At 40.2% G+C, this 20,552-nt stretch overlaps 2 protein-coding genes and 1 long non-coding RNA gene across 5 annotated transcripts; 2 read left to right on the top strand and 1 right to left on the bottom strand.

Moving 5' to 3' along the window:
- The first annotated feature begins 464 nt into the window (after window positions 1-464).
- gdi2 (GDP dissociation inhibitor 2) lies at window positions 465-17,356 on the top strand. Its single transcript, XM_042402782.1, has 10 exons — window positions 465-639; window positions 9,378-9,485; window positions 9,810-9,909; window positions 10,166-10,300; window positions 11,104-11,302; window positions 11,448-11,579; window positions 12,662-12,761; window positions 12,929-13,100; window positions 13,764-13,963; window positions 16,200-17,356. Exons 1-10 carry the CDS (start codon window positions 595-597, stop codon window positions 16,350-16,352), a joined length of 1,344 nt encoding a protein of 447 aa, XP_042258716.1. The 5' UTR covers window positions 465-594; the 3' UTR covers window positions 16,353-17,356.
- Window positions 17,357-17,966: 610 nt separating this feature from the next.
- Window positions 17,967-20,318, top strand: asb13a.1 (ankyrin repeat and SOCS box containing 13a, tandem duplicate 1). 3 transcript variants are annotated; one of them, XM_042402788.1, is made up of 6 exons: window positions 17,973-18,104; window positions 18,697-18,872; window positions 19,225-19,381; window positions 19,463-19,597; window positions 19,774-19,965; window positions 20,060-20,318. In XM_042402788.1, the coding sequence occupies exons 1-6, from the start codon at window positions 18,062-18,064 to the stop codon at window positions 20,215-20,217; spliced, it is 861 nt and encodes a 286-aa protein (XP_042258722.1). In that variant the 5' UTR covers window positions 17,973-18,061; the 3' UTR covers window positions 20,218-20,318. The 3 variants fall into 3 exon arrangements, with proteins under 3 accessions (XP_042258720.1, XP_042258722.1, XP_042258721.1); XM_042402787.1 differs by having other exon boundaries at window positions 18,685-18,872; XM_042402786.1 differs by having other exon boundaries at window positions 17,967-18,104; window positions 18,685-18,872; window positions 19,225-19,597.
- Window positions 18,823-19,330, bottom strand: LOC121890487. Its single transcript, XR_006093811.1, has 3 exons — window positions 19,239-19,330; window positions 19,023-19,063; window positions 18,823-18,906 (listed from the first exon to the last, which is right to left on the bottom strand). It is a non-coding gene; the product is annotated as an uncharacterized LOC121890487 (long non-coding RNA).
- Window positions 20,319-20,552: the final 234 nt, after the last annotated feature.

The following is a 20,552-nucleotide window of genomic DNA, read 5'->3' as shown; positions in this document are numbered from 1 at the left end:
TTGGAACGATGCTATTGATTGTGGTTGATTTATTTATTTATTTTAGTGATTGAAGTTGCAAATACAACATTCTCTACACAAATCTAAAACTGGGTTTATAAAACTGAAACCTTGTATGTGGAAACTTGAAGTGCACAAACACTGAGAATGGACTTTACAGTGAAGTAGGAGATATCTTGTGTTCAGCAGTTCAACTTTTCAAATGAACAATATTTGCATATTCATGTATTCTGGATTTTTAATGAGGAAGAAGGACGTCATTTCTTATTTTTGTAAGACAAATTATTATTCAAAGTAGAATACTTTATATATGTCTTGAGGGAATTTTTAAATATTGTCTACCTGACTTCCTCCTGGGAATCACATAAAATAACATGACAAAAATTTGCTTCCCTCTTGCACCTTGAAACAATGCGACATTATATTTCTACACATGCTCGAGTTGTCAGTCTTCCTCCCCGTGATTGACAGCAGGGAAGCCCCGCCCGCGAGGCGCCTGACGCGGAGAAGCAGCCCCTTCTCATTTCCAGTCCCACTGAGCTCCATTTTCTTCTTTCCCGATAATCAGGACCAGAGGAGTAAAGACTTGGAAAAATGAATGAAGAATACGACGTTATCGTCCTGGGCACCGGGCTTACGGTGAGAAAGATTTAAACGAGGCGATTCCGTGCAGTGGAAGTGATTTGCAACCTGTTACCAACGCAGTTGGAACTTGACAGTTCGGCTTCGAGCTAACTGGGCCTTTAATCAGCAGGGTTAGCGCTAAGTAGCTAGCTTAGCCGCTAACCGAGCGGTAGCGACTACCTCTTAGTCAATGGAAACTGCGAGCTAAGTAGCTATCGCTAACTGTTAGCACTGTGCTATCTGCAACTACCTTCAGTGCCTGGAGAGATTAACGATACCCTCAACTGTTAATTTGGTTACCTAAAATAAGTTCAAACTGTCCGTTTCTGTAGTTAGGAAGTATTCTGTCGACTCTGGGTGCCATGTGCTCCGTAACCAGCCGGTTAACGTTATTTGGGCGCCAGGTCGAACAGCTTTTCTCAGTCAAGATAAAGATTATACGCGCATAATTAGTCTGCTAATGTTAGCCGACCCAAATTAGGCTAACGATAGTATTACGACGTGTCATAGTTTCACCGAAATCTTTGACGTGCAGCGCATTTTAACTGAGTTGTTGACTTTATCTCATATGATGTATTTTCAAATAGGTAACGTAGCCAGTTATCTGATCTTAGTAGTTATAAGGCTGTGTAGCTCGCTAACCAGCGGTTAACTTAAAGTATCTTAAGCTTCCGTGCGGTACTTGGACTCAACAGGCAGCGGAGTAAAATTTAGCGTTAGATCGTCTGCAAACTTAATAAAGCTAATTGTCGCAAAGTTAACGAAGCTTCAGCACTTTTAATGACTCAAACGGGAAGGTATTTGGGAAAAGGACAGACTGGTTGCTTATTCAAATCGCTGGATTTCCTTGAAACGTGTCGCTGTCAGTCAGAAACTTCGGCAATACATTACTAACTCGAATTGAACTTCATGCGTCGATTTGACTAAGAGAAAAAGCCGTAAGGCTTATCCAGTATAATGTGAGGTGGCAGTTTATGAGCTATTCCCGTATGTGTAGGGTTTGTTTACAAGGAAATAACTTCGCTAACATTAAACACACCGTAGTCTCTTTGGCAAAATTACACTCTCTGGCCTCCGAAGTTAACTAGCTGTCACTTTTACACGGCTGAAGCATGACATGGAAATCCCGTGATGACTTTGGGACTTTATTGCAGGCCAAGGGGCAGCTTCCAGTAGATTTGTTGGAGTTTCTGGACTGTTCTTACTCTTGAAAGCCTCAGTACATAGTTTTGATGGTAAGATTATCTGTGCTCAAACTAGCTTTAAATTCCTGTAAAATGATATTTTTTTATAACAGCAAACACTGAGTTACAAAGTTTTTTTTGCTTCAGGCTCAGAGCAGGCAGAGGTGCAAAAACAAGCAAGCAGAAAGGGGATTGGTTAAGTTTTAGTGGGCAGGGTGTTGATTAAGCTCACAATAGGGTGTGGTTCCAGCAAGACTGAGGAACCGAAAGTATACTGCAAGTACTCTGCAAGCTAAGTGGAGTGAGAGTCAGGCGAACCAGCCTGAAAATCCCAGCAGACTTGAGGCTGAGGTAGCACGGCAGTTTCAAATGGTTTTAGTTCCTTTATGCAAATCAATGACTTCACTGCTGTACATCTGACAACTTCCCCTTTTGTCAACAGGTTACACAGAATTTTATCAGGCGTATAATCAAATTTCTAAACATTTACTGCACTCACTGAATTAATAAGTTAAGTCGAGTAGTTTCAGAGTGGACAGTGATGAAATAAAGACATCCTGTGCCCTACTTCATTTTTCTGAATGTGAGATTTTGAGTGCAAAAAAACTTCAATTTCCACTGTCAACCAAAACATCACACACTGTATTAGATAGCAGGATGTCTAGTATAATTTGTCAACATGTGTTATTTTACTCTCATTAGATCATGCCACTGTAAAATACCCACACATTTAGATGCCTATCTTGTAAGTGCTTAATAGGAAAGAAAACTTTTTTGTACAGTGCAGCTTTACATGACTTCATCCAAACTGAAATGTTGCCTCTTAGAAATATCTTTTATGAGTGTTTTCTAGTTAGAAGTGAACTCCTGCTAATTATACAGAGTACTAGTTTTGTATTTTTAAATACTATATTGTCTGCCAACAATGGAAACTTTTTGTAATTTTTAAACGGTCAAATTCATTCATCCTGCTACTGTGCATCTAGAGCGGAGATGATTAGTTGGGCCGTTGTATTACCCCTCTGCATTTTTGATGGGTTAAGTGGCTGGGGGATGGGCTTTCCCATCTGTCCACTACTAATGACACATGAGGGGAGTGGCTTGGCACAAGATATCAAACTGTACCTAAATACAGTCAGGTTGACATTATGATGCTGTCGGAGATTCTGAGTAAGCAGATTTTTTTTGCATGATGAAGAGAGAGGAGAACAAGGCTGTGTTTCAGTGGTTGAAGAGGTTGTGGGTATATACTGGGACTGCTGTGACAGTTATGCATCAGTCACTAACTACATCAGCACTGACTGATGTGAAACCACCAGTGTGGGTGAAGACAAAGCAGGTGATGGACGATTGTTACTCAAGAGGAAACTAATAATGGTGCGATTGAATAATACTCTGCCAAAAATAAAAAATTCTCCATTCAGAACTTAAATATTGCAGCACTCATAGTTTAAATGTTTAAACCATTAGTTAACTAAATTAATTGGCAGCTGATAAACTGATTATCTTTGGGTTTTGCTGTATTGGTTGAATTAACAAAACATTTGAATACATCATCTTTGGCAAATTGTGACTGTGATATAACAAATAATTAACTGAGAAAAACTGGCAGAAGAAATCATTAGCTAGCCCTAGAGTTTAATATACTGAAACATATCAACTAAAAGAATAACATTTCCCACTGTACTCTATTACTTTTGCATTAACCGGGAAGAAGTGCACATTATTTTTTTAGATGGTCTGATTACTCCATTGTTGCTGGTTTTGCCTGCCAAAATGAGGAAATGATGGTAAAGAAAATGAAGCAATACCACAATGCTTGTTTCCTCTCACACTATATTTAATAAGCTTAGCTTGTATAGAAGTTCAAGGCATTCCCAAAACAAACAGTGATGAAATAACTACTAAAATCACAAAACAATGCCTTAGTGTGCTGTCATTAAAATCTAAATTCCTCTGTAGCCAGTGCATTCCTATCTAATTTTATGAGTTTATCACATGTAAAACTTAGTTCTGCCGTGTAGCTAGTTGCCACAGTTTGCAGATGAATGCAGGGAAGTGAAAAAGTAGAGCATTTGGCTGTGAAATGCCATGACTTTTAAAACTGTATTAAGGTGTAGTGGTTGACTGGATGTACTTAGTTAGTTCCCACTTCTGGAAAAAAAACTTCCACAGAGGTGATTTCAGGTAATTTCTGGCTCCAGTGAGTCCAGCGCATTACAGTCCAACACATTCTTGGGACTTGAGGGGAAAGTTATAAGCGTGTTGGAAATTTTCAGTGTAGTAAAATCAAAGCTCGTATTGTCATGCTTCAATAGTGAAAACCATCAAGTCATGTGATTGTATCTTTTTGAACTGCAGAGAGCCATCCAGCTCTTGGCCTGTGTGCTGGACTTTGCCGCCTCTCACCCTCTCTCTGATTTTTATGGCCCTTATGTGTTAAAAATTGAACTGGGACTTCGCCTCCGCTCTGAATGTTTTATATTGGCTTAATTTTCTGCCTGACTGCACACTGGATCAGTGTGTTTTCCTCTGTCAGCATGGCCACTACTATCTGGCAGAGGTAGTGATGACTAGGCTGCCACCGGCTCTGTGTCAAAGCCTGTATTTATATAAGCGGCAGCAGGTCGGCTTCAGTCACATGTCACACGAAAGGAGTGACAGTGACACATCAGAACTGCTCTGTCTTCCCCCAGAGATTTATCTGTAGCTGCACTGTATGTCCTTTAAGTCAACGGTGTTGCAAGATCACACAGTAGATGAAACCCAGACATTCACAGAGGGATGTGATCCGATTTCACTGCAGCATGTTTTATTTTGGGAGAGCACCTATGTAGAAGCTGGATGGTACAGGATGTAGAGAAGTGGCTATGTCAGTGAGGTTATGAAGGGCACGATAAGACGTTTAGTTAAATTTAGGTTGACCACATGTTCGTGAACACAGTTAGACAGCGTTTTCAGACAGTCTCACCACAAAACAGAGTTCACAGCTGAAAGACAACACTGCATTTTGCTTTGTTAGCAGTAGCATGTGCAGGCCCGCCAGCTCGACGTGTTAAGATTTGATACCTATCCTGGAGACAGCATGTTAAGTGTGGAGGTGGAATTTATTGACCGACAGTCTTACAGGTTTCATGGCATGTTAAACTGCGAGATAGGATCTGATAAAATCTCGGTTCAGTAGCAGTCTTTATCAGACTGCACAATATGAAGTCAGGCAATGTGTAGTAAATGTGAATTGTAGCACTACAATGTAAACGCAAAGAAAAAAGATGCCAAGAGAGACACATCATCAACTTGTGTCATCCATCTATGAATGTCATGTTTTGGAAATGTAGCAACACAATATTCAAGTTTTGGCCAAATTGCACTTGTATACATTAAAAAAACAAACAAACATAAAATAAGAGGACATTGTGAAGCCAGTCTTCAGAAGGGAAAAGAAGGCAACATGAAATGCAGTTTCTGTTAAGTAAGTTTGAGCTAAATATGTTTTATTAGTGCTGCAGCTATTATTTTCATTCAATTAATCTGCTGATTGTTTTCTGGATTAATAGTTGTCTATAAAATGTAAGAGAATAGTGAAAAAGCCCCATTATAATTACGTAAAGCTTATGGAGACGACTTCAAATGTCTTATTTTATCCAAGCAACAGTACAAAATAATGGTGTTTTGTTTACAATCATGTATGACACAGAAAAGTATCAAATCCTCACATTTGAGAAGCTGCAACTAGCAAATGTTTGGCATTTTTGCTTGAAAAACGACTAAAAATATTATTTGATTTTCAGAATAGTCGCAGATTAAATGTCCGTCGATCAACGAATTGTTGTGGCTCAATGGTTTTTTAGCTAGCTTGCTAGTACATTCTGCATCATTTCCTGACTTGTTGGTTTGTAAGCAGTGGCCGTAGCAACAGCCACATTGTGAGAATTTGGTGAGAAATGTCTTGACACTGTCAGAATTTAGACACATCTTCACACATCTCAATTGGCTGTTAGTGGATTGGGTCGTTTTTGATTGTCGCCACGTTTCTCTCACAATTGTCAGCTTTCACCTGGGACAGCAGGTTCCAGCTTTTGCCAACCAAGTCCCAATTAGCCTTTTTAATCAATGTGACGTCCCTTTTCTCCTCTATATGAAGTATGTTAAAAGAATGATGAGGTATAGTATAAGTTGAAGAGAGAGCTGTACGCTGTCAGAAAGTTTACCAAACAGACAAACGGTTTTTGTTGTCAGCAGAATTTCTGGTTAGAGGTGTCACAGCTTTTAACTTTCAAGTTCAGCTTTTAGCCTGTTTGCTGTGTCATTAATTTACTGTCGCTCTATGGTTAATTATTTTCTCTGCACTCCTGAGTCATCCACTACCCACGTCCACTACGCAAATGAGAACGCTGTACCTTATGTTGATAGTAATCACTGTCAGGATTGTACTGTCCTACAGAGCTGAGAGTGATTCTTCATGTACCATAATGTAATGGGTGCGGTGCATTTTCTGGCATCTGGAGAATCATACTAATTAATCCTAATTGAAAGACGCAAATGGCAGGAACTCTGTCACTTCCTGTGTCATAACAGGCTACAGTCAGTACACAAAGGGAGCGCAGGTGACATCACACCCAGTCAAAGTTGTGATGCATTGTTGTTTTTGTGTTATGTGAGAAACAAGTTACTCCATGTACTTCCTGAGAGTAAGCTGTCAGTCAGTAGTACAACATGTTTTAAAGTCCACACAGTCACATGATGCACTGTGTTTTCCTGTATCTACAAACTCAAACTGTTGTAATCGCATTAAGGCTTTTGGTCTGTAGGAATTCCAGACTCTGGCAAACATGCACATTTCCCCTCATCGTTACCAAGCCTCTGAGACTTAAAGCCCTGTGAAAGCTGCAATCATCCTCCCTGCTCCACAGAAGCACGTCAGACGTTATGTTGGTACTGGGTGTGTCAGAAGTGGATTCTTGGATTCGCTAATGTCCAGTCATACTGGCTGTTCTGTCAAACTGAATTGTTTTGTCCTTTCAGGCGTTTGTGGCTGTGAATTTAGTTTTTAACAGTTAAGCAAAGACTTTTTAATTCAGTTTGATTTCTGTCATTCTGTGTTTTACCAGTGAGCTGCATTAAAGGGCAGTGAAATGATTATTATCCTTAAATTAGAACGACTTGCAAAAAGTGTTGTTGTGTGCATCTACCTTGTAGTTAGTTTGTAGCACTGATGCAATTATGATTTCTATAGTAAGAAATTTCTACAGGAGTCTGCACCAGAAATATGAGCTGTAACTAGGGCTGGACCATATGGCCAATAATCTTATCATTATATGTTTTTTTATATTGATCAATGTTGATAACTATCACAATTTATATGTAAATAATAATGACAGAACTCTAAAAAAATGGAAGGTTAATTATAGTTTATAATATACTATTATTTATTATCAGAACAAATAGGTGACAAACATTCAACAGAACCAACATGGCTTAGTATTAAACACTGAATAAACAAAATAAGATAATAAATATGTAAACAACTGCTGTGATTCCCATCATATCAAATGCCTCTCAAACACTTTAGAGGTAGTATACTGAACAATGATCAAAGAAAATAAAATGAAGACTTAAATGTTGAGGATGATTATGCTACTGTAAATTCTTTGAATGTTGCACATTCTTGGCAACTTGAAAACACAATGGGAGCCTTATTAACGCTAGTTAGCTTATCTCGTTAGGTAAACTGGGGTGCAGTCTCGCCCTCAGAAAAGTTTATGGAGGTCAGTTTTGCATAGATCAACCGTTGTTGACGTGAGCTAGCAGATTAGAATACTAGCCACAGGCTTGTTGACCCGACGTTATCACTCTTCCTCCCCCACATCCTCAGAACATGCAATGCCAGTTTTTGGTCAGGATCTCGCTGGCCTCCCAAACAGATGAAAGCCTCCTTCTGCCACCGTCTTTGGTCGTGATGAGCAGTCTGGCTGGGTAGTGAAGAGCAGGTTTTAAGCCAAGGTTGTAGCGCTCCCTCATTACCTCTTGGGTACAGTTTCTTTGTCTTTAGCAACAGTTTCCTCGCACTCTAGTTTGCTCCCGCAGCCGCTCATTTTCTTCTGAGTAGGCTACTCCACAAAGGTCATTGTGAATTGTTGTGAGTGGGGGGGGGGGGGCTGGAAACATGCATCAACCATAAGTGTTTGTTTCTCTGCTGTACGATTGGCTGTTCATGATTTTGTAGGTAGAGTAAAATAAACTCAAAACTAAATCACAAGAATTTCTCATCGTTAATGTTAAAGATTTTATCGTGTGAATTATTGAGATGGTTTTATCGCCCAGTCCTGGCTGTAACCAGTTATGACAGCATCTATGTTTATATGTCAGTATGCTTCTACTGGGTTGGATGTTTGAACAATAATTGAAATCTCCTCCCCTCACACTTTTTCAGTGTCAGAATTGGGGGAGCAGCGTACAATTAAAAGACTGGCATTCGATTGGGTTTATTTTGGCCAATAGGGATCCAATAAAATATGCCTAGATTAACTACTGATACCCATCTTGGATTGGCCCAGGATATCTAAGTAAAAATTGTTGGATGTTACAGGACAGAGTGAACTCAGCAGCCACACACTTCTCCGTTCTCTATTTCTCTGTTTAGCGTTGTCAGGTTAGGCTAACCCCTTGTTGCTAACGTTGGAGCTAACCCCCTTTTCCCTTTTTCCAGCACTTGGGGAAATAACAGGCGTGACTTCTCTCGGTCTTGAGAAGCTGCAGCATTTATTAACTGTTACACTGTAGTCTGTTCTGTACATTTACTGCCAGACTGACAACTTACTGCTAACCTTTTCCTCTGCTCCGCTGGCATCCACCATCACTTTCCTGCTGCTCTTTCCCACCTGCTACGCAAACATATTAACGCAGTGTCGTATTCCTTTAAAGAGCTACGCTACCAATAGTTTCCCAGGCAACAACACATAGTTTGACTCACATTTCAGAACAGAGACTCCCAAACGCTATTGATTTCCGAATGAATGGATATTTGACGTTTATTTTTGGCTAAGGGGGGGTTCTCGTTGTTATAATTATAGGAGAAACACTGATTCAGGAAACGTTCAGTAAACACTCAGTAAACGTTGGGTACAGTTAGACCCAGCAGTCTCCATTAGGTTGGAGGAGTTCAAAGTTGTGAAAACAACAGGGATGTTTTGAATACACCCTCGTTTTCACAGGTAATTTGTTAGTCTGTCCCTCCCGCCACAGGAAGTAATGGATTAATCCTGGAAGGCTGTTGATGTAGCACTTCTCTCCTTATGAAAGTAATGCGGCAATTATTCATATCGACCAACCAGGAGACTGCAGCACTAGTCGCATTACGTTCGCCAAACTCATCAGTTATCCTTCATCCTCAAACCCTTTTCTCTTTTTAAAAGTGAAGAATAAGCTACTGTTCTAAATACAAATATGAAAGCACAAGACGATTGATATGCACAGTTGGTTGGTTACACGGCTGGTAAAATTTGGTCATGGGGTTTTCCTGATATCCTGTTGACCTTATTTCTCTTCTTTTTTGTGTTCTCCTAACAGGAATGCATTCTATCAGGCATCATGTCGGTGAAGGGGAAGAAGGTGCTGCACATGGATCGTAACTCCTACTACGGAGCTGAAAGCGCCTCCATCACACCTCTTGAAGATGTAAGTTTTTTTTAATTTCGACATAGGGAAACCTTATTTTCTGTAACCTCTTTATAGAGCTCTTGTAACAATGACTTCTACTTTATCTTCATCCCCCACTTCATTATGATGACCAGCTTCTTGTCCAAACCTGAGAAGTTAGCCGTTCCAAAAAAAAAAAAAAAAAAAAGAGCGTCATCCGGCCTTGTTCCAAAAGACCAAACATTCACTTTTATCTTCAGCCTAGTTAAACCTTGTGGTGAAGCAGTATTTCCTGAAAACAGGGTTGATTTATTGAAGCGGTTGTACCTTGTGAATAAAGTCTCTTTCTGTGTCTCCCTGCAGCTCTACAAGCGCTTCAGCCTTCCTGGCAAACCTCCTGAGACAATGGGAAAAGGCCGGGATTGGAACGTGGACCTCATCCCTAAATTCCTTATGGCCAATGGTATATTACAATTACAATATGTTGTCATTTATTATTTTCTATGTTTACCAGCAGGGCTGTTAGCTTTAGCTCATTAGTGCTGTATGTTGAACATTTTGCCTTCCAGAAAATGTTTAATAGCAGGAACCACAAGTTACACTTAATCAGATCAGTAAAGGGGCTAAAGTTGTGGGTTTTGATATCTGATACATGTTTTCAAGAATGAGATAATTGTCTCATTTGGTGTAACCATGATGTTTGTGTCTCGCTCTCTCAGGTCAGCTGGTCCGCATGCTGCTGATCACACAGGTGACTCGCTACCTTGACTTCAAAGTGATCGAGGGCAGCTACGTGTACAAGGGGGGCAAAATCCATAAAGTCCCCTCGACTGAGACCGAGGCTCTGTCATCTAGTAAGTTCCATTGTACCGTTTCCCGCTTCCCAGTTAGCAGCAGCACTACCACATGAAACCTCACAGTACCAGTAACCTATCGACACCAGCTTTGTGGGTCATGTGACCCTCGCCTTGCAAGTCCGTTGACTGTAGCGGCCTTTGTAGAGACAGAAGAAATTTTCTCCACAACAGGCAGAACAAAAGTGACACAGAATATATTCAGCTTGGTTTTATTAACACTGAACACAGAAAAGAAGAAAACAAACGTGGCCTGGATTTATAACAACCTTTCTTCTGTAACGTTTTCAACACTGCAGCTGTTGTATTTCACTGTTCTTTGTGTTAGACCTGTTTACGTGTTATGTTGTAAAATTGTTAAAGAAATAGGACCTAGTAGTGTAGAAATAGTTTTGACTAAGACTGAATAAGTTGTAACTGTTGTTGCAAAGCTTTTACTGTTTTTAAAATGTAGTTTTTAAGCTCTAATATCGTTATCTTACTGCAGTGCTTCTTATTTAATGGAGCTTTAAGCCTGTTGTAGTGAAGTTATTTTAGTTTTCATGTTGTGAAGGGGCAGTAGTGGTTATGTAGGATGGATGGATGGATGGAAATATACTGAGCGAGTGTTAAGTTGGTCAATGTGTGGACCTGATGTCTGAGGGAAAACCTGGACCCTGAGGCAAGACCAGCTGGGAACCACTGATCGAGACAGACTGTAATGTCACTTTCAGATACTGATTGCAAGTAACATTGATGTTCTTTTCACTCTCTCTTTGTTTGACACACGTCCACTCAAAGTCTAAACTCTCGCTCTCCTAAAGGTCTGATGGGGTTGTTTGAGAAACGGCGCTTCAAAAAGTTCCTGACCTTCATCGCCTGCTTTGACGAGAACGACCCCAAAACCATGGAAGGCGTCGACCCCAACAAGACAACAATGAGGGCCATTTTCCAAAAGTTTAGCCTGGGCCAGGAAGTCATGGACTTTACCGGTCACTCCCTCGCTCTCTACCGCACAGATGAGTGAGTAGTCTTCCTACTTGTTTTTATACTTTAAAAAAAAAAACAACAAAAACTTAATTGCACCTGATTGTGATGCAATGTCCTCCCCCTTATTAAACTGTCCAGTTTGCAGTCTAACAAACGCTCTCTGTCTCTCTCCGCTCAGCTACCTGGATCAACCTTGCATCGAAACAATAAACAGGATAAAGCTTTACAGTGAGTCTCTGGCCAGATACGGCAAGAGCCCGTACCTCTACCCACTGTACGGCCTGGGAGAGCTGCCGCAAGGGTTTGCCAGGTAGGAGACTCACCCTTTAATACACGTGTAATATTTGTATGTGGCACTGTGTTATATCTGTGCACTGCAGCATGCAGTCTACTTAACTTGCCAAATAAAGTGTTTGCACAAGACTTTTAAATCATCATCACAGCAGCATCAGAAATGCAACATATGACTCTTCTCAACCAAAAGGTCGCAGTAACTATGGAAGCAAAGGAACAAAATAAGGAACTAAACTAGGGGTCAAAAGTATGTTTCCTGTGTCAGTGTCAACACAAGAGATTCCTCTCGTCACACAGTGCCTTGTGTTATTGAAGTATTGTGGGTTCTCTGTTTGACCAGTCAGTGACGTTTGGCCCTGTCAGCTCCACTTTGATACTCTCGGAACCTTTGGAAAGTACTATCACTGGAGCAGGGACTTTTTTGCCACTATTATAGAAGAATTGAATATTGTTCCCTTGTCCCAGTGGGGAAAAAACACAGGTGTTACTAATAACGTTAACAGTGGCTCTGTTCTATTCAAGTGTCCCAGTAAGACATGACAGTGAGCCAGCATGCACAATACCAGGAACCTGAAACTGAAGCAGCTAATTGATTTTATTATCTACACCTTTATTGTCATCATTATTGTTATTAATAATGTCTTTCACTGCTAGAATGTGTCAAAAAGTCAACTGTAACAAAGGTCTACATGTGGAACATGAGCCTTGTGACTGAAGTGGTCAACGGGAAGATGGATAAATAACTTGTGATTTTTATTGTTTACTTGGTCTTCTTAGTTCAAGATTCCAAACAATTTTACACAAAATCTACCTTTTTAACAGAAACCTAGTTTAGAGCCATATCTATAGTCAGCTAATCCGTTCAGTATTACACATAGTCTTGTGTCACATTATTAATATTGTAGTTTTATATAGCTCAGTATCATTCATTCATTATCATATTGTTTGATGATAAGAACATCTCATGAAGCATATGCATAATACATGAGTAGCAGACTGATGGACCACTTCTGTCTAAACACCAGTATAATATCACTGCCTGAATGAGCTCATTGGTCTCAGGTGCTGATCTTGGTTTTGAATGTGTTTCCACTCCAGGCTGAGTGCTATCTATGGTGGGACGTACATGTTGAACAAGCCCATTGATGAGATCGTGGTGGAGAATGGGAAAGTGGTGGGAGTCAAGTCTGAGGGAGAGGTGAGCGTCTGTCTTTGAGTTGCTCGTGAAGTCCTTTGGGTCATTATATGTGATATTTGACTTTTGATATTTAAAAAAACATGGGCTTCAGCTGAAATTCCACTTCCACAGGAATTGAGCGCGTCTCTTTCCCTTCTGACCTCTGGTTGTCTTTTGCACCACCACAGATCGCCAGGTGCAAGCAGCTGATCTGTGACCCCAGCTACGCTATGGATCGCACCTCCAAAGTGGGTCAGGTGATCAGAGTCATCTGCATCTTGAATCACCCCATCGCCAACACCAGCGACGTCAACTCCTGCCAGATCATCATCCCCCAGAACCAGGTCAACAGGAAGCACGGTGAGAGCACACAGGAAGTGGGCAAATGTTACAGACGTGTCGTTTCTTCATTTAGAAGATGTTTAGATGATGTCAAGGACTGGATGGATCATAATTATATAAGTGAATAGACAAAAGTATTACACTTTTAAATGAAGAGGGGTGCCAGTCAGTCACATCTGACAAATAATAATTATAAAATAGAAAGAAAATAACTGTCAAACCATACAAAACAATAAAGCAAGTAGCAATGAAATAGACGTCACCAAAAAACAGCACTGCGAAAACAAATAGACCACAACGCAATTCAGTTTTCAGTAGGTGTAATAAGCAGGCAAAGCAATGTTGGTGTGTGTGTGTGTGTGTGTGTGTGTGTGTGTGTGTGTGTGTGTGTGTGTGTGTGTGTGTGTGTGTGTGTGTGTGTGTGTGTGTGTTTCAGCCCTAGTTGTTTGGACAAAACTATTTGAAGCTGTCACATCAGGCTTTTTGAATATATAATATATGAGGGGTAGTTGTGTCAGCTGCTACCCAGAGCTATGAGAATGAATATACAGTGCAAGTAGAGCAAGTTGAACCACAGTAAATGTAACATTCTTAATGTCTTAACAGAAACAACCGATCAGACATCCACAGTTTATCCACAGTCAAACCGTCAAACATTAACTTTTGTTCTCCTGTTTCCAGACATCTACGTTTGTATGATCTCCTTTGCTCACAACGTGGCAGCACAGGGTAAATATATCGCCATCGCCAGCACCACAGTGGAGACAAACGACCCTGAGAAAGAGATCAAGCCGGCCCTGGACCTGCTGGAGCCCATCGAGCAGAAGTTTGTCAGCATGAGCGACCAGTACGCACCAACTGACATGGGCACTGAGAGCCAGGTACGATCAGTCAGATATGATGAAACATAAAGGGTCATACTGCTGCACGTTTACAACAAATCAGGTTTCTGGGTTTTTTACCTTTTCAAGTTGCCTTCTTGAAACTTGTTTGACGCTAATCCAACACAGTTAATACTGGACATCATATACTTGTCATTTTTTCACTGTCTTGGTATTTTTACACAATGGCAATTATTGAACTGTTACTGTTCAAATTGCCTCGTATACCAAAGTACTAGACAAATGAAAGTTGTGACATTGAATGTAAACTCAGGGTATCCTTAAAATGATTAGAATTTATCCTCAGGGGAAATTAGGTGCTCACTTCCTGATCCTTGTGTGAACAGGAAGTTGAATTGTTCTGTTATCTTCAAGCACATTCCAGTTTTTGAGTACGGGCACACAAAATGATCATTAACTTCATCAGGCAGGAGCTATAGTTAAACTGCTTACATGAATTTTTACCCTAAAATGGTAAATGAATGGATGTATGTATACGTTATGAGATATTCCCATCATAATCCTATGATAATTATTACTGAAATTCACAAGGAAAAAATAAAAAAAAGTTACACAAAAAAATGGCTTTGCTGCCAGTAGAAATTGTTCAGGTCATGTGATTCTGCACTTTAATAAGTTCCTTGTTTTTAATTGTGAATCTGTTTATACTTTCAGTTATTACACAAGGAATAAACAAGGTTTTATTGGTCATGTATTATCTTATTATCAGGCATTGTTTATTTGCATGCTAACATTTGCTAATTAGCACTAAACGCAGTACATTTGAGGCTTATGGTAGATGTGACCAAGTGTGAACTCTGACTGCTGGTGGCCATCCTCCAGAGATCATAAATATCTATACAAAACGTCATGGCAATCCATCCAGTGGTTGAGACATTTCAGTGTGGAACAGAGTGCTGGACCAACTTGCCATCACTAGAGCCACCAGTGTGGCTGATGCTGATTGCTGTGATGGACTCTGTCACGTTTCAGTCTCTGCTCATCAGTTTTCATGCTGTCGTGAGCTGAACGGAGACCTTGTCTGTCTGTAGAAAATCATCTACAAACATGTGGAAGGCTTTCAAAGAGAATTGCTCTAATGTAAAGTAATGCACATGATCCCCATGGAGAAGTCATTATGTGGAAGCAGAACATGCATAATTAAAAGCTCAGAGATCATTGATGTAACTATGCTGTAGAGCTGTATCAATTAATCGATTGGAAACATTCTTTAAGAAAAAATATTAAAGTTCTCTGTTTCCAGCTTCTTAAATATGAATATTTCCTGGTTTCTTTAGTCTTCTGTGACAGTAAACTGAATATATTTGTGTTGTGGACTGTTTGTTTGGGACAAAACAAGACATTTGAGGTTGCATCTTGGGCTTTAAGAAACATTTTTTCAGCGTTTTTCACCATTTTCTGACATTTTATTTTACCAAACAACTAATCCAATAATTGAGAAAATAATAGACGAATTAATCAGTAATGAAAATTATTGTTAGTTGCAACTGTACCATGCAGTATTGGTTAATGACTTTGCCAGATTTGTATGTAAAAATAACATTTGAGTAATGAAGCCCATAAATCCCCAAAACTACATGTAACACATTAACATGTTCCAGAAAACTAACACTGACAATGAACAGATAGCTGGAAATCCTGCACACACACACACACACACACACACACACATACACACATCTGACCTTTCCAGATACCCAGTATCAGCATTTAAGAAGTGCTGCACAGTGCTCTGCTGACTGAGACACACTGTACCATGTTGGAGAAACACTGATATAAGTAGTTCATCCAGAAATACCATTTTTATTTTATACATGTAGTCATCTCTGTTGCTATCTTCATCCTGTGTGAAATTGACTCATGTTTTTAACATTACACGTAACAGAATAATTAGCCTTGCATGTTGCTGTTATGTAAGAACACGTCATCTTTTCACCGCTGCTGTTTTGCTGCCCGTATGTGCGAGCGGGGAAAGTTATGTCAGCAACATATCCTGCACAGGAAACACCTCTCTACTCTGGTTCCTTCCAACTTAGCAAAAAAAAAAAAAGAAATCTGTGTCTGTTCAGTAGATGATTTAAAACAAATCAGCTTGAATAATAACTGTGTGTCTGTAAACTTTTCAGTATTTTAGTTTGTATCTATTTCTATGTCAGAGCACTTGATTTCAAAGGCTTCTTTAACAGCTATTGATATTTTTTTCCCTCCACTGTAGATTTTCATCTCCCGTACATACGACGCCACAACTCACTTCGAGACCACCTGCGATGACATCAAGGACATCTTCCTGAGGATGACGGGCTCAGAGTTTGACTTTGCCGAGATGGAGCGCGGGAAGAAGGACATCTACGGTGACGCCGCCGAGTAGAGGCGAACCGTCCGCACAACTCCTGATTATCAAAGACAACGCTGCCGACAACTGAAATCTTACAAAAAATAGAAAACCTTACACAAAAATGTACACACCAATGGGCTGACTGATTATCCAAGTATATGGTTTGCCCATTGAGGAAGTTCATGATATAGAGAGATATGATATAGTATTGTTGGATAGGGTTCAGGGAGGGAGCTATGCTTTTTCTAATCACATTCAGAGGGATGTTGCACTAAACACTGGTTATGCCTAATATACAATAATCCCCTACATTCTTCTGCTGCGTCATGTTAAGATGATGCATAGTCCAAAGATGCCAAATCAAATGATGAATCATAATCAATAGTATCTTACAGAGAGTGTGTCGGGGAGGGGAGGGGTGGGGGGGTCTCTGCAGGTATTTTTTCATGTGAGGGAGAGAGAAGTGGCTTGGCTTTGTCAGTCTGAATTCAATCATGTGAGCAGCTGAGGGTTTCTCGCCGGGCGTAGCAACTCCGAGCACATTCGGGCCCAGCAGCAGCAAGACAGCTGTGAGGAGAAACCTCAGCCGTCAGCTTAAATAGTCAGGTTTTGTGAGATCAAGTGGTTTAGGGGTGTGTGGGCTTGATATTTTTGTGTATTTTCGCCCCCCTTTGTTGTTTAATCTCCAGCACAGCCAGACACTATACTGTAAGCCAAGCCACCAGGGCGACTGTAGTCCAGCATAAACTACCTGAACCTATTTTCAACAGCTTGAGTTACTATAACGCATCAGAGGAGATATATTAGTTCCTGTATTATGCAAAATGATGGATGACCCGAGCATTAACAGCAGATTGATGGGAAGTGTGGTTGACTGTAATCGCTTAAGAAGGACCAAATGTGTACTGCAGCAGTATTGAATTGATGAGAGCCCTGTGATATCTTCTGTTTTGAACAACTGTAAAAATAAATAAACATCTTGGGCTCAAATGATTTCTGTACTGCAAAGTAAAAAAACAACTTTGTCAAAAACCAAAGCTGTGTTTGATTCATTTATTCTTTCTTACATGACAGTGAGTGTTTGTGTAAAGTGAACAGTGACTGCTAGATAAACAACAGAAGTCAAACACTTTTCTAGATTTCTACAGCAGCTGTTTACTGATGGTCAGAAGAATCATCACTGAACTTTAGACTGAGTTAAACTAAATAACTGGTATGATTTCAGGTAATTGTAGTTTAGAACTACAGCCATCACAGGTGAGAAAGCTGATTAGGAAAAACTGCATCACGATATTCAGAATAGCAACGTTTTATTTGCAGTTACAATTCCTCCTTAGTCGAAGTAGTAAGAAACAGAAAAGTGCTGCATATTATCAAATAGTTCGTGTTTCTGATTGTCATCTTTCTTACTGAGTTACTGCAATGATGCAAACAAGTATTGAAGAGTCTTGTTAATATCAGTTACACCATAAAATATACTTTATGTTTTATATATGACTACATGACATATTAGGTTTTAATGAGTTATGTGTATCACCACAGAGCTGAGTAGTCACGTCATACCTAAACTGGGGACCTCAGAAATACCACGAGATTATTTCTAGCAACACGACACCTCACGTCTGTAAACTACGACTCCCACAATTCCCCGCTGCCTCCATTCGACGCTTCTCACGTCAGCTCATGTTTTGCGTCTCTCACCTAATCTGGAAACCCGCTACAAACTTGTTTACCGGTAAAATATGGAGCTGACACCTGCACGCCGCACAGTTCTCTGCGATACCGGTGAGCACTGTTAACATTTCATACATTTAGCTGCTTGCTTTGCTATCTTGAGAATAGCAGACAAATGTGTTGACGTCTTATCAGATTAGCTCGTGCCCTGCCTATGTAGATATGACAACTGTTGTATATATTATTACCACATGAATAAGGTAACGAACGAGTTCATCTAGGCTTAATAACAGCAATTATTACAGAATATTTATTACATTATTAAATATTACAAAATGTTGTTATGGTTTGTCAAGGGGAATAAACTGCAAGTGCACAGTCATCAGTTAGGGGACATAAAGTAGTTCCTGTAGTTATTGCTAAATAATACAGCAGGTATAACTAATAATAATCATTTCATAGTATATTATCATTATTTAAAGCTTAAATTGGTAAATATCTTTTACACGATGAGCAAAAATAAAGTCAAGCGAGAGAGTAAGATTTAGATGTGTATGATGTGTATAAATCAAATACGAAAAGATACATAGAGCTTTATGGGACACATAAAAAGCAGCTTTTTAAAAAGAGACTTTAGTGATTATTTATATCAAATAAATAGAATAAAATAGAAGGTTTGCCTGTTTGTAAGGTTTGTGGGCAGACCGGACTGCCATACATGAAGCAGCATCCCATGGCAGAGCTCTGCAGCTGCAGCAGCTGATAGAAAGTGGATCATCAGTCAACGTGGTGACATTGGACAACATCACTCCGCTCCATGACGCCTGCATACATGCTCATCCAAACTGTGCCCGGCTGCTGCTGGAGGCTGGCGCTCAGGTGGGATACACTTCCATGGCCTCACCTTCCCCAGCTATGGAGGACAAAACCTGACTTGTTTAGATATGAAGAAATAAAAAGCTCAAATAAAGTGGGACACCTTATCATGAACACCGGTAAAGTGGTGCAATCTAACAGAATAAATCCTACCTTTGTGAGGTTTGTGAAGCAATGGATTTGACTCAACTACTCTGTGACACAGTATAAGAAAAAAGAAAACGTTATTTAGATCACACAGATATTGGTGGTATTATTTCTACCCACTTTTCACATTGTGATATTTCCTGGTAAAAGTAACACTAGAAGTTGCAATGGAAAAATAAAATGAGAATTGTTTCCCTGGTTCCTCCAGGTGGATGTACGGACCATCCACGGCAGCACTCCTCTCTGTAACGCCTGTTCCGCTGGCAGCCTGGAGTGTGCCAAGCTGATGTTGGAGTACGGAGCCAAGGTTAACCCGTCCCTCACAGCTCTCACCGCCTCACCGCTCCACGAGGCTTGCATACATGGTAAAACTTTGGCAGAGCTAAGACAGAGTCTAACCCAGTCATTCTTCCTCATCATCAATGAAACTTGTGTGCTCCTCTCAGGTAACGTTGAAGTTGTGAAGTTGATGATAGCCAGCGGTGCCCGGCTGGAGGCGTACGACGTCTACTTTGGTCCACCGCTCCACATCGCCTGTGCTAAAGGACACATATCCTGCGTCAGGGAGCTGCTAAATTCAGGTCAGCAAGAAGAATGCGGGTCAGAAATAATGTGTTAACATGACATGAAAAAGTTGGTTGTAACATTATGAGGGTGGATTTTACTTAATCATATTATTCAGATCATTTCAATTCATTTCAGTTGTGAATTCATAAAGCCAAACAAACAGGCCTAAGTTCATCTTAACGTCCTGCAGGTGCTGTTGTGAATTCAGTAAAGTTCCATGAGACAGCCTTGCACCATGCAGCACAAGTCAACATGGTGGACATGATAGAGCTGTTGGTGGAGTTTGGAGCCAATGTGTATGTTAGCGACAACCTGGGAAGAAAGCCTATAGACTACACAACGCCTGGGTCTCCTTCGTACAACTGCTTCGTGTTTTATGAAAGTATGTTCATGCGCTGCTTCTGAATTCCTGTCAGAACGGTAAAAGTTATGATCAGTCTTTTTCGCTGCTTATGAAAACCTCTGCTTCTCAACAGGTAATCCTCTGAGCCTGCAGCAGCTTTGTAGAATCACTGTGAGGACCATGCTCGGTACCAGAGCCTCAGAGGTCATAGATCAGCTGGACATATCCCACGGCATCCACAACTACCTCCAGTACCGTGATCACCCCACGTCACTACAGAGTGTCACATGAATGGATTTCTAAAACCTGTATGAGAGACTGATGTTTGATTTTAAGTTTAAATTGTAAAACACATCTGCTTAAAATTTTAAATATATTCAAGTCCCCCTCCACTCAAAAATAGTTTTTTCTTGTTCCTGCATTTGGATGTTTGAGCTTCACTGTGCAGAATGATGTATGTGTATATGTTGTATCTGCTGAAAGTGGAAAGTTTCTCTGTGTTCATTGAAAATCTGATTTTAAGGGCAATTTTAACTATTTGTAACATCACAACTAGTTCAGAAGCCAATCCTGGTCCAATTTTCAACTTACACAAATGTGATGTGGAAACTTGAAGCCTCCACAGT

The sequence above is a fragment of the Thunnus maccoyii genome, chromosome 23 (genome assembly GCF_910596095.1).
Source record: "Thunnus maccoyii chromosome 23, fThuMac1.1, whole genome shotgun sequence".
Lineage (NCBI taxonomy): Eukaryota > Metazoa > Chordata > Actinopteri > Scombriformes > Scombridae > Thunnus > Thunnus maccoyii.
This window is presented reverse-complemented; position numbering and strand designations above follow the sequence as displayed.